The 12,347-nt window shown below is 44.5% G+C and overlaps 1 protein-coding gene across 2 annotated transcripts in view; it reads right to left on the bottom strand.

Annotated features, from left to right (window-relative positions):
• The window catches only part of QRFPR (pyroglutamylated RFamide peptide receptor), a 57,077-nt gene extending 45,492 nt beyond the window's left edge, over nucleotides 1-11,585 (bottom strand). The window contains exon 1 of one of the 2 annotated variants that reach the window (XM_060246841.1): nucleotides 10,912-11,585. In XM_060246841.1, the coding sequence (XP_060102824.1) occupies nucleotides 10,912-11,251 (340 nt within the window). In that variant the 5' untranslated portion in view covers nucleotides 11,252-11,585. The remainder of the gene's footprint in view (nucleotides 1-10,911) is intronic. The other variant, XM_060246842.1, reaches the window with a different exon arrangement.
• Nucleotides 11,586-12,347: the final 762 nt, after the last annotated feature.

The raw sequence follows: 12,347 nt of genomic DNA, 5'->3' as shown, positions 1-12,347 counted from the left end.
AACTCTGTGTCAGATGTCAGAAGTATAGAAATCGGGTTCTGTTGAAGCAGCTGTTTGAACTTAGGAAGATACATTGAAACGTCCTTAATTTATATCCAGAAAAGGGGTCTTGGCTGGATTTTTTTCCACTGCTGTCGGTTTCATCAAAGTTTTTGGAAGCCTTTTATGGACATATTGTTTTCTGTTGAGGAAACAGTGAGAAGTGTATCTGTTTGTACTCATATGTAATCTTTGGAGCCTGTGAACACAATTTGTTATCTATTTATATTTCCGGGTTGTATGCTTTCTCGCTCAGTAATTTTTGCAATAACAGCACTGCGTGATATGAATGGTATGATGGATACTGCTCAGCAGTTTCTTTCTGTCTTTGCATTTTCTCCAGGGGAGCTGATCTCTGCCAGGTAGAGATCAATTGTAAAAGCTGGCAACCCTAAGAAAGTAAAAAATGAACATCTAACACCAAAAAAGTTATGTGAAAAATGTATTCCTGTATAGGAATGGGAAATTACTTAGTTCTTCATTTTTGCTCATTCACAACAAGTTTTTCCACCCTATATACAATTTATTTCTTCTGACTGTTCATCTCTTGCCTATTTCAAGAGATGGAGCATAACGGCAGGGTCTCAGTTAATTACTTTCAGCATTCCACAATTAAGGATATATTTGCCCATCAATCTCCGATTCTGACATTTTTAGTTCCTTCAATATGTCCCCCCCCCCCCCAGTATTAAACCCAAATAAATGGGTTTATTCCTGTGTGGTCCTTGAATCTGTTAAACATCTTCATTATCCTGTACGCTAAGTTACTGTTCACCTTCTATCTATATGTGTGGACTAGCAGTTCCATTACACTGTATCTGAGGAAGTGTACGCACACAAAAACTTCTACCTTGAATAAAACGTTGTTGGTCTTGATGTTGCCACTGGACTCAAACTTTGTTCTGCTGCTTCAGACTGATACATCTGAACCTATGACTATGACACATAGACATCATATGAAACCTAATGAGGACATAATGTGGTAATAAGGTATTCTGAAGAAACCCCAAACTTGATAAGAAAAGAAATCCTTCAACCCATTTTTCTTCCGCCTGTTTAGGACTCCACAGTCTTACATTCTGAGTACTGATATCACACTGTGGCATTTTATTCTTACACTGGATTATACCATTACTCACAAATTATCCTTTTGTGTCTCTTCTATGAAACATTTCCTTAGCAGAATTTGCCATTGATTTTAAAAAGCCTACAAATTACATATTTATAAAAACTGGAACTTGGCAGGCAATAAAGCTAGTTCTAACATTTGTTGCAAGAATACCTGGCAGAACACCTAACAATCATCTTAGTCAACCCCCTGCATCTGCCCCACAAATGAGATGGACAAAGGACGTAAGCATGCTTCGAAACAGGAAAGCCAACTTTCCTCCTTTGCCTCATGCTGTTCTCTACTTTGCAGGAAGTAGTCTAAAGCCTTTCAGCTATTGTGTAATTAAAAGACAACTTCATTCAGCCCTTTTGGAACATATTCTCAATTAATTAAAACTATATACTTGTTCAATAACCTTGCCATCAAATGAGCATTTATGACAGGACTGGCAATTCCCATAATGATAATATATAGCCATGCATGTAAAAGATTCTCTATGCAACTGTATCATCATTCAGGATGTCTATGGGAATTGCATGTCCCTCATCACAATATCTCCACCTGCAGAAACCCCATTTATGTATTCCAAAGTTGCATTTCTAATGAAGTTAGACATATAGCCTCCTATCACTTATCCAAATCCATGCGGTCATGGTACAATTCTCTTGTTGATAAAAAGAGTATGAAAACAGAACACACAATTCAGGTCCACCAGCTAACAGCTATAGTCATACATGTGAGGAACCTCCTTTCTCCTCCAGGAAGGAGAAAGAGGCAGGTCTTTCTAGCTATGTCGCATTGGGGTGCTTGGGCTGGAGGCGAAGGCTGATGCTTTCTAGCCAGGCCCTATTCCTTCATCAGTCTTCTGGGTGGGCAGTTGGTCTATGGACATCTTGTTCATTCTATTTCTATACATATAGACAGGGATCACTTTCAAATAAGCTTAGTTAAGCAACAATATTTGCTTTATATTTGCTTTATAAATGGTTGAAGTAATAAGGCAAAGGGGAAAAAGTTTCTTCATTTTATAGAGGAACAGGAATAAGCAGCCATTAATTCTTTTGAGCAACAGGCACTATGGATAATGTTTAGCTCTAACAAGCTTTAGACCTCCACATCTGAGAGGATCTCCAGGGAGTACAAGACACAGAAGGCATCTACACACAAGACAACCACATGCTGTGCCAAGCACAGCAAGTAAGACAGAAGCTTTCTGCCATTAGGGCAAAATGGGTTTTGTTCTCAACAACACTGTTAATTACAAAAACTGGGGAAGCAGATTGCTTATTAAGAAATATGGCTACAAGAACAATGCAAGAGGAAGCATCCTGCAAATGTATTGCATTCAGAGATGCTTTGTTCCCTTCATGCTACTCACTTGCATATTTTGATAGTGGTAGAAATAGCCAAGGAGCATACTGGGTTGGCCTCAGCAAGCTTCGCTGGTTAATCCCACCCACTTCTGTTCTTTGAAATTCCTAGTTATGCAGATCCCATGACTTGCGTGTCAGGGCAAAAGGGATCTTTTCCTTCCTTTTCAACCCCCAGAAAAGGTGGTTGGATCCAACCCACAGATTGTAACTTCTCCCTTTGTTCTTGCTTTTTAAAGCCAGGGTTACTTCAGCCATTAATATATTCCTGTGGTAACCAAAGACTCTCCGGCTTATTCCTATAAAGCAGGGGTGGCCAAGATTGCTTAATTTAAGAGTCACTTAGAATAAGCATCAGATGTTTGACAGCCGCAAGACATGAATGTCAGATGTGGGAGGGAGGGAAGACAGGCAAATAGAGGGGCGGGAGAAGTGGAAAGAAAGCAGCTTTAAATGCATTTAAGTGATTTAAAGAGACAAATACCTTCTCAAAGCCAGCCAATGGGGGGCAGGTGGAGGCTTCAAGAGCCACACAATATGTGTGAAAGAGCCACATGTGGGTCCTGAGCCGCAGTTTGGCCACCCCGCTATAAAGCATCTGAAAAAATGTTGCCCGACCTCTGTTTAAACTCTGCAAGCTTAAAATGAATTGATTTGGCAAATGAGGTTTTATATTTTAGTTTCAATTTTGTGAAAGATGCTTTTACTCTCTCCACCACATGATGGATCCAGCCAGCTGGAAGCATAATCTATCCATTCATATATTTCAGCAAGCAATTCACTATGACAACCTTAATGTTCCCCTAGAGTTGCCACTCAGTTGCAACTAATGCTTGATTTGAGGCAAATCTGAATGGACCTCCTGTGTTCCAGAATAGCAGCAGCAACTTGGTCAAATGTTGCCAGCTCTCTGGTTAAGTAACCTCCTATCTGCAGGGCTTTTTTTCTGGAAAACGAAGTGCCAGAACTCTCAAGAGGGAAGTTAAGAAGAAACACACAGTTGCTCCTCATGGACTTTTAAATATTTTTGAGAATGTTGTTTCCAAGAAGTTCCAGAACTGCATTCTGCTGCATCCCCCCAGAAAAAAGCCCTATCTGACAACAGTCACATATTCCATACAGCCAAGAATGCTACAATGTAGATCACAACTGACCATTTTAAGTCTATGATGGTGTCATTTATTAGAAACCTATTAGAAAGTAATTGCTACACCTTCACTTTGTTAATCCATATATAAATGCAGTCTTATGCTGGTGTTCAAAGGTAAACGCCAAACAAGAGAATCTTTCATAGAATCATGAACATTTCTAAAACCTTACCAAAGATTGTTAAATTGTAGTAATTCATTCCACTTTCAAAAGATTTCAGTGTTTCACAATAGCAGAAACTGTAAACTTAATTAGCAGGAATATCATACCTGTCATTGACCAACACGTCATTTTTGTCGCTCTAACTGAATTAATGCATTAAAAATGGTTAATCATAGTGTGAGCCTTTTTGCTGGGAACTAGGCAAACACTCAAAGAGACCCATGGCGCAGACTGGTAAAGCTGCAGTACTGCAGTTGGAGCCCTCTGCTCACAACCTTAGTTCGATCCCAGCGGAAGCTGGTTCAGATAGCCGGCTCCAGGTTGGCTCAGCCTTCCATCCTTCCGAGGTCGTTAAAATGAGTACCCAGCTTGCTGGGGGGAAAGTGTAGATGACTGGGGAAGGCAATGGCAAACCACCCCGTAAAAAGTCTGCCGTGAAGACGTTGTGAAAGCAACGTCACCCCAGAGTTGAAAACGACTGGTGTTTGCACAGGGGACTACCTTCACCTTTAGGCAAATACCCACTCTATAGGAAACCTGAAAAGTATATCAGTAAGCTGAAAAAATTTCAAAACGGGATTTTGTGTCCACATTTATCTAATTTGAGCTGAGCAAACACACTTTTCTAATATTTAAACTTTGGGATATTTCTCTTCAACTACATATGGATGGGCAGGGAGATCATACGGCTGCATTCGACATGGTCGACCATCGGCTACTGACGTGCCGCCTCGCCGACACGGGGATTCAGGGGTTGGCCTTACAGTGGCTTTCCTCTTTCCTGGAAGGTCGGGGACAAAGGGTCGCAATTGGGGGGGAGCTATCCCGGAGGCGCACACTCGATTGTGGTGTGCCCCAAGGGGCGGTTCTCTCCCCAATGTTATTCAACATCTACATGCGGCCTCTTGCCCAGATTGCCCGAAGGTATGGGCTGGGGTGTCATCAGTATGCTGATGACACCCAGCTCTATCTACTGATGGACGGCCGGCCGGTCTGCGCCCCGGAAAATCTTGACCGGGCATTACGGGCCGTGGCTGAGTGGCTCAGACTGAGTGGGCTGAAGCTAAATCCTACGAAGACAGAGGTCCTTTGCTTGGGTCGCCGCAGCCCGGGGGGGGGATCCCCCTGCCAGCTTTTGACGGTGCGCCGCTGACGGTGGCGGACAGAGTCAGGAACTTGGGGGTGCTGTTGGAGCCTTCCTTAAAGATGGAGGCTCAGATAGCAGCCGCTGCCAAGTCCGCATTTTTTCATCTTAGGCGGGCAAGGCAGCTGGCCCCCTTCCTGGAGTGTGACGACCTAGCAACAGTGATCCATGCTACGGTCACCTCGAGGTTGGACTACTGCAATGCCCTCTACATGGGGCTGCCCCTGTCCCGGACTCGGAAATTGCAGCTGGTGCAGAATGCCGTGGCCCGGCTGTTATTAGGTCTCCCAAAGTGGGGACACATTCGGCCAAGTCTTCGGACTCTGCACTGGCTTCCAGTGATGTACCAAGTCCGGTACAAGGTGCTGGTTATTACCTTTAAAGCCCTATATGGCCTGGGACCTGCCTACCTGAAGGACCGTCTCTCCCCACATGTTCCCCAGAGAGCACTGAGGTCAGGAACACAAAATCTCCTCTCTATCCCCGGGCCAAAAGAAGCCCGCTTGAAAGTCACCGGAGAAAGGGCTTTCTCCGTTATGGCCCCCACATGGTGGAATCAGCTGCCGGAAGAGGTGGGGGCCCTGCGGGACCTGGTTCAGTTCCGCAGGGCCTGTAAGACGACCCTCTTCCGGCTAGCTTACACCTAGCTGGGATGAAAACTTGATGTAATTGGCCACCCATCTGTTTATATGAAATGAAATGTTACTGGTTTTTAAGGTTTTAAATGTTTAAGTATCTAATTGTTTTATACTTAAAATTGTTTAAATTTTATGCTTGATCAATTGTTGGAAGCCGCCCTGAGCCACTTGTGGGAAGGGCCGGATATAAATCCCGAATAAATAAATAAATAAATAAATAAATAAATAAATAAATACAGCAGAAGGTACAAGAAAACATTTGATAGGCTATTTGTCACTGAAGAAGTGAAGACTGGATTTATACCCACCCTTCACTCAGAGACTCAAGAGTGGCTTACAGTCTCTTTCTCTTCCTCACAGACACCCTGTGAGGTAGGTGGGGCTGAGAGTGTTCCTGAGAGTACTGCTCCTGAGAATAAAATGCTCTGAGAACTATGACTGACCCAAGGTCACACCAGCAGCTGCACGTGGAGGAGTGGGGAATCAAACCAAGCTCTCCAAATTAGAGTCCACCACTCTTAACCACTACACCAAACTGGCTCTTAAACTGCACAAGTGCACCAAAACTGGCTCAGTAGTCACCCGGGGGGGTACAAAAAGAAAAGCCGATTAAAAAGTGACCCATCTTCTGACACTGATTTTCTTCTTTGCTTCTAGCCCCCAGCTGCCTCTTCCGTTTTCTGTTCCTTCCAGGAGGAAAATGAATTTTAAGAGTGCCAAGAAACTTGTTTTTTTCAGATCCAGTGGCCATCTCTGCTTCCGTCCTTGAAACATTCAGTTATTTACCATAATCACTGACAAAGCCTCTTCTTCAATCCTATGACAGATGCCTCCCTCCACTGCATCAACAGGGTAGTGCTACATGAGCAAGAGGCAGCATAATTTTATTTATTTATTTGCATGCTTGTTGGTTTGTTCTCTACCCCTTCAGCTTAGGTCAGTGCCCTTATCCTTACCAGGGGGGTGTATTTTGTAGCTCTGAGGAATATTAACTTGCAAGTTGATTAGAGATGAGTTGGTCATTTTGCATGTTGATACATTTGAAGCTCATTACTTCGAATAACCCCTGTGATCACTCTTTAAGGATTCAGTTCTTAAGCAAGAAAGAAAGTAAAAACCACACTCCAGGAAAGACAGGTAGAAAAATATTAGGCAGGAGGAAAGAGAAAAGACTGCTCGTTTTTGGAGCCCTCCTTCTGTTTTCTGCCCTCCCTAATGTGCTTCATCTTTAGCTTTATTTTGGACCTTGATATCCCAGCTCCCTGGAGCTCAGGGAGCATGTGTAGTTCTCTCCTTCTCCATTTTATCCTCACAAAGGAGTCATTTCATAGAAAAAGAAGTGCTGGAGCTCATTAGCATAACTAATTTGCAGAACTCATTTGCATATGCCACACACACCCTGACATCACTGGAAAGTATACTGAATTATAGCTTCCTGGATTATAATGCTTCTTGAATTATAATTGTCATAATAAAACCTTACTCCCAGCATACTTTTTAAATTACTTTCTCCTATGCGGCCACAGTGGCATGATGAAGATTTCCATCTGTCTGCTTTATGTTTCAGTTATTTTCCCATCTTTTGTGGGGGGGAAATATTAGAAAGTTTGTCAAATCTTAAAAGTCAGCAAAATTCTCACAGGGGGTTTGAACAATGGAGCCCAGAAGCAAGTGTCTTTTTTGGGGAGTGGGGGGGGGGGAGAGAAAGTACACAATAAATGTAGACGTTCCAGAGCTCCACTACCCAAAATGAGGCCTGCGTAGCAGGTGAGGCTAAGAAAACATAACTGGTACATGATCACTCTGTGAGCTTCATGACAGAGATGAGCTCTGAACCTGCACAACAGCAACCCTGCACATATGCTACCGTGAATGCTTGTATGTGCATACACCTATTCATAAGAAAGAGACAACATGCACTCACTTTACAAATGAAAGCAGGGACCAGTACCTGGATAAATGTGGGGTATCAATCACACAGTCAGGTGTATATTTTTAAAAAATCAACTGTACCCTGTACAGAGATTGTATGTTCATTCTCTTGTGAACAGGGTTAGTAATTTAAAAACCCCATTATCCAGGTACTTGTTCCGGTTTTGTTTGTAAAGTGAATGAGCACAGCTTTTTCTCACAAAGATATGTATGCACATATATGCAGGTTGCATGTAAAATGTGAACAGAACTACTCTAACCACTACACCACACTGGGTTCAGATTTCACATTTACATGCTGGGCCTAGATAGGACCAGGCCTCGGATTCAGCGGGAGCTCACAGGAGCACAGCTCCTGAACCTTTCTGAGAGTCCCACCTCCTCCTTCCCACCTTGTCCACTGAATAGTAGGTGAAGCTGCATAACAATCCCTGGATGAGCTCCACCACCTATTTTTCTACAAAACAACCCCTGGATAGGACATATTAAATTAGGCCCTGTTCATATAAGGAAAGTTACACTAAAGAGGCAGGACATTTTTCCCTCCAGGTAGTTGGCACCCCTAATAAATAGGGCCAATCCATAATTTGTGTATGTGGACTAGATTTCCTTGGTGAAATGACTGAGCACCATGTCCCTTTTTGCTTGCCAAAATGGACCGTTGTGATGTGTTCTCTTCAAGCAAAGGCTGGCTATTGGCAGGGACTCCTTTTGGCTGCAAGCAAACTGACATGGCAGCCATTTCAAATAACCTCATTAAAACTGAGGTACAATAGAATACAGCTAGAAGCATCTTGCTCAATATTTATTCTTACACTATCACACTTTTATCTCACTCTTCCTCCAAGGAATGTAAGGTGGCTTACAAGGTTCTCCCTTTTGCCACTTTATCCTCATAGCCCTGTGAAGTAGGCTAGAGGGAGAACAGAGAGCACGCCTGTGTCACTCTCAAGGTTACAACAGTGACTGGAAAGTTGGATTTAGACCTTCCTTGTCCTAAGACACTGACATACAACACTTGGTCATTGAAATAAAAATGATGGGTTGTAAATGTTCAGCTGGTAAATGACATACCAGTTTGCCCATTCATTAGGCTGAACTTTACTCTTAGAGAGATTTGGGATTCAGTGATCTACATGCTTTATTTTTAAAAATGTATCTACAGAACAGTACAGTACTGCTTATAAAACAGCTCCATGTTATACTCTATATTCACACCTGCAGAGAAAACCCCATAACTGAACCTTGACAGCTGGAAAACATCAGGATTCCACAGACAGCAGACACCAAACATTCACATCACACAGTCAGCAGCATCACCAAGTACAGCACACAAGACAGTTATTGTATTCTTTATGGCAGTGTGAGAAAGACCAGTGTGGCATGAGTGTGGCATAGTGGATAGCATGTCGGGCTTTGATTCCAGTGGCAGTGGGCTAGGCAGTGGCAGCTCCCCACAGTTAAAGAACATCAGCATTCTCCAACCAGCATCAGACTCTGAAACCAGCAACACATTTTCTTGCTTTAGATTGGGAAACAAAAGTCAAAGCATCACAACACTCTGTTTCTGCAGCTGAATCTCCATAGCCAGGTCAATTCACTCAGGGTTGCCTGGGAATCCCCAACATGCATTCATCTCTATACACAGTGGTGGAATGTGCTATCAGGTCACAGCCAACTTATGGTGATCCCATAGGGCTATCAAGGCAAGTGATGTTCAGAAACAATTTGCCATCAACTACCTGGACTTTCTTGGTGGTCTCCCATCACAGCCGACTCTGATTAGCTTTTCAGGTATGACAAGATCTTAGCAAACTGCAAATGAGTAAAATCTTGCTATGCTGAATTGAGAGTAATCTTGGTAGAATTGTTTCTTCTTGGTGGTGTTTCTTTACCACTCTGATAAGCTTTGAATGTGGCAGAAGATACCAAAAACATATTCCTAATATATTCAAAACAGATCCTCCTATTTCAGGACAGTATACAATCCAGCTGCATCCAGGAGGCTGACCAATCTCAATATATGCATAAATCACATACTCATATCTACAAAAACATCCAACTCTACTGGAGATTTGAATAAACTTCAAGAACAGCCTGTGGCAACTACACAGCATGGGCACTTTCTTTGTATATTGTGGCTGGGCAAACAACACCAAAGTCTGCGCACTAACTGTATCATGAATGCATATGAAGCTGCCTTATGCCATGTCAGATGGCTGTCTAGCTCAGAAATGTTTGCTTTTCTCTGGTCTTAGAAGAAAGAGCCTCTCTGTGTTGTCTTAGGTCAATTAGGGATTTGACAAGTGTGAAATTGTAATTGATATCTTGCTCACTTAGTGCATTTTTAATTCCAGTCAGTCCAAAGAGCTCAGGGTAGAATACATGATTCTCCCCTCCCGACAGCCCTGTGAGGGAGCTTAGTGAAAGGTACCACCCATATCATTTATAATTTAAATGGCCAATACCACCCGTATCATTTATAATTTAAAAGGGCTATGATGATTTTTTTTTAAAGCTGCTGATGGAAAGTTTGAGGAAGCATACATTGTTTAGAGTTGAGCTCCAGGATTCTTCTTGTGTTTTCTACTAGCAGAGCTAAGGAAACATTATTGTCCATTATTAAGATTGCCTCCATTCCAGTGCCTATGGGTCTTCCTGGCAGAGTGCAGGACTTCTCATACAGCTTTCTAGGGCTTTTTTTTTAATAAAAAGCCCAGCAGGAAATCATTTTGCATATTTGGCCACACACCATGATATCGCCATTGTTTCAGCAGGAACTCATTTGCGTATCTGACCACACACACACACCCAACACCAAGCTAGCTAGAACTGTGTTCCTGTGCAGCTTTCCCTGGTACAGGGTACTCTAACAATGCCCTAAAGTATAAAATTACACACCACAACAGGAAAAGCTTACCCCAAAAACAACAAATCCAAACCCAGAAGGACAGAGTGATGAGACAGAACATGTTTTCACTGAATGGTCAAGAAGGCTATAAATGTGCAAAGACAGCACACCCTAAACATTCTAGAGACTACTATGGTTTTAAGAGGACTAGAAAGTCTTCTTTTTTAAGGCCAACACAGACTAGACTTGAATACATGAATCCTACTGAATCAGACCACTGGTCCATCAAGGTCAGACTTGCCTACTCAGGCTGGCAGTGGCTCTCCAGGGTCTCAGGCAGAGGTCTTTCCCATCACTTATCCCCTGATCCTTGTAGTGGGAGATGCTGGGAATTGAACCTGGGATCTTCTGCGTGCCAAGCATGAGGCAGAGCCCCTCTCAACAGAATGCATGTATTGGATGGAATAAGCAGCCCCACAGCCCCGCCAGAATGGGTGCCCGCGTCATTCACTCACCCCCCAGCCAGTTGCTGGAGATGTTCTGCAACATGGTGAAGGGGACACAGAAGAAAGCGATGAGCAGGTCGCTGAGCGCCAGCGAGCAGATGAAGATGTTGGTGACGGTGCGCATGGCTTTGCGGCGGGCCACCACATAGAGGACCAGGCAGTTGCCGAAGAGCGCCAGGGCGAAGATGAGCACGCACAGGAGCACGAAGGCCAGCTTGGTGCGCCGGGACAGCTCCGGGATGTAGACCAGAGGCTGCAGCCCGTACAGGGCGATGAACTGCTCCCGAGTCACGTTGTTGTCCCGCAGAAGCTGCGCGAACTGCTCCGGGGTAATGTTCAGGGACCGCATGGCAGGAGCGGCGGCTGAGAGCGGCGCAGATCAACTGGAGCGGCCGACCCCGCCCTCTGCGATCCCGGGGGGGCCCGCAGGGCAAAGTTGCCGTCGCTCCGGAGGCATTTTCTCCGGGCGTCAGGAATTAGAAATCCGCCGACCCGGCCAAAGGAGCCGCGGGGAAAGAACCGCCCGACCTCAAAGTCCCCTCCGAAGCGTCTCCCCGCCAGTCATCGTCGTCAAGGTGGCCAAGAACCACCAGGTCGCGCCCGCCAAACGAGCCCCCCGAAAAGAAGCTGGCGAGGAGACGCACATCGAGCGCCTTAAAGTTTGGAGCAAGCGCGCGCCTCCCTCCACTCAGTGGCGGTAAGCAAGAAAGGGCAGCGAAGGCCCCCATTGGAGACTTCATCGGAGCCCTTAGCCAATCCATGAGCAGATCCCCCCTTCCCCGGCCTTTCTGCGAGGGCTCCGCCTCCGGAGTTTGCCACCAGCTGGGGCCTTCAGGCACTGGGTGAGGGCAGGCGAGGTCCACAGCGAAGAAGCCCCCGGGGAGGCGACGAAACAGCGGCACGAATGCGGCCAAGCGAGAGCGCCTTTGTGAGAGTCCCGCTGTGCAGCACTCGGCTCGGGAGCTCAACGCAGCGGGGGCATCATCCCGGGGCTGCCTGCACTTCCGCTCCTTTCATTAATCGCTCTGGACGCAGGAGGACAGTTTGGCAAACTTGGAACAGATGTCGCCCATAAAAACGAATGCACCAGGGACGTTGTTGTCATACATTATATGTGTATGATGGTTATTGTTGAAGCCTTTTGATTCTAAACAACAACGTTATGTTACACAAAAGGGATGGTTGTAAAATTAATTTGGAGAGTTTGGTTTTTATTTTTTTAGCTTGCTCTAAAGCAGCTAAATTACGTATAGCGATTAGGTGAGAAAAGTCAGTACCACCTTCTGTGGAGCGATGGTATTAGAAAATCTGAACATTCTTTAAATGACGACATTGACTTTTTTTTTTCGACGATCAATTTTTAGTAGAATGGCCCTTGTTTATTGTGTTCTTGTTCATTAAAAAACAAGGCTTAACCACCTGTAAAGGCATAGCAACACCTTTTC

The sequence above is a fragment of the Heteronotia binoei genome, chromosome 9 (genome assembly GCF_032191835.1).
Source record: "Heteronotia binoei isolate CCM8104 ecotype False Entrance Well chromosome 9, APGP_CSIRO_Hbin_v1, whole genome shotgun sequence".
NCBI lineage: Eukaryota > Metazoa > Chordata > Lepidosauria > Squamata > Gekkonidae > Heteronotia > Heteronotia binoei.
This window is presented reverse-complemented; position numbering and strand designations above follow the sequence as displayed.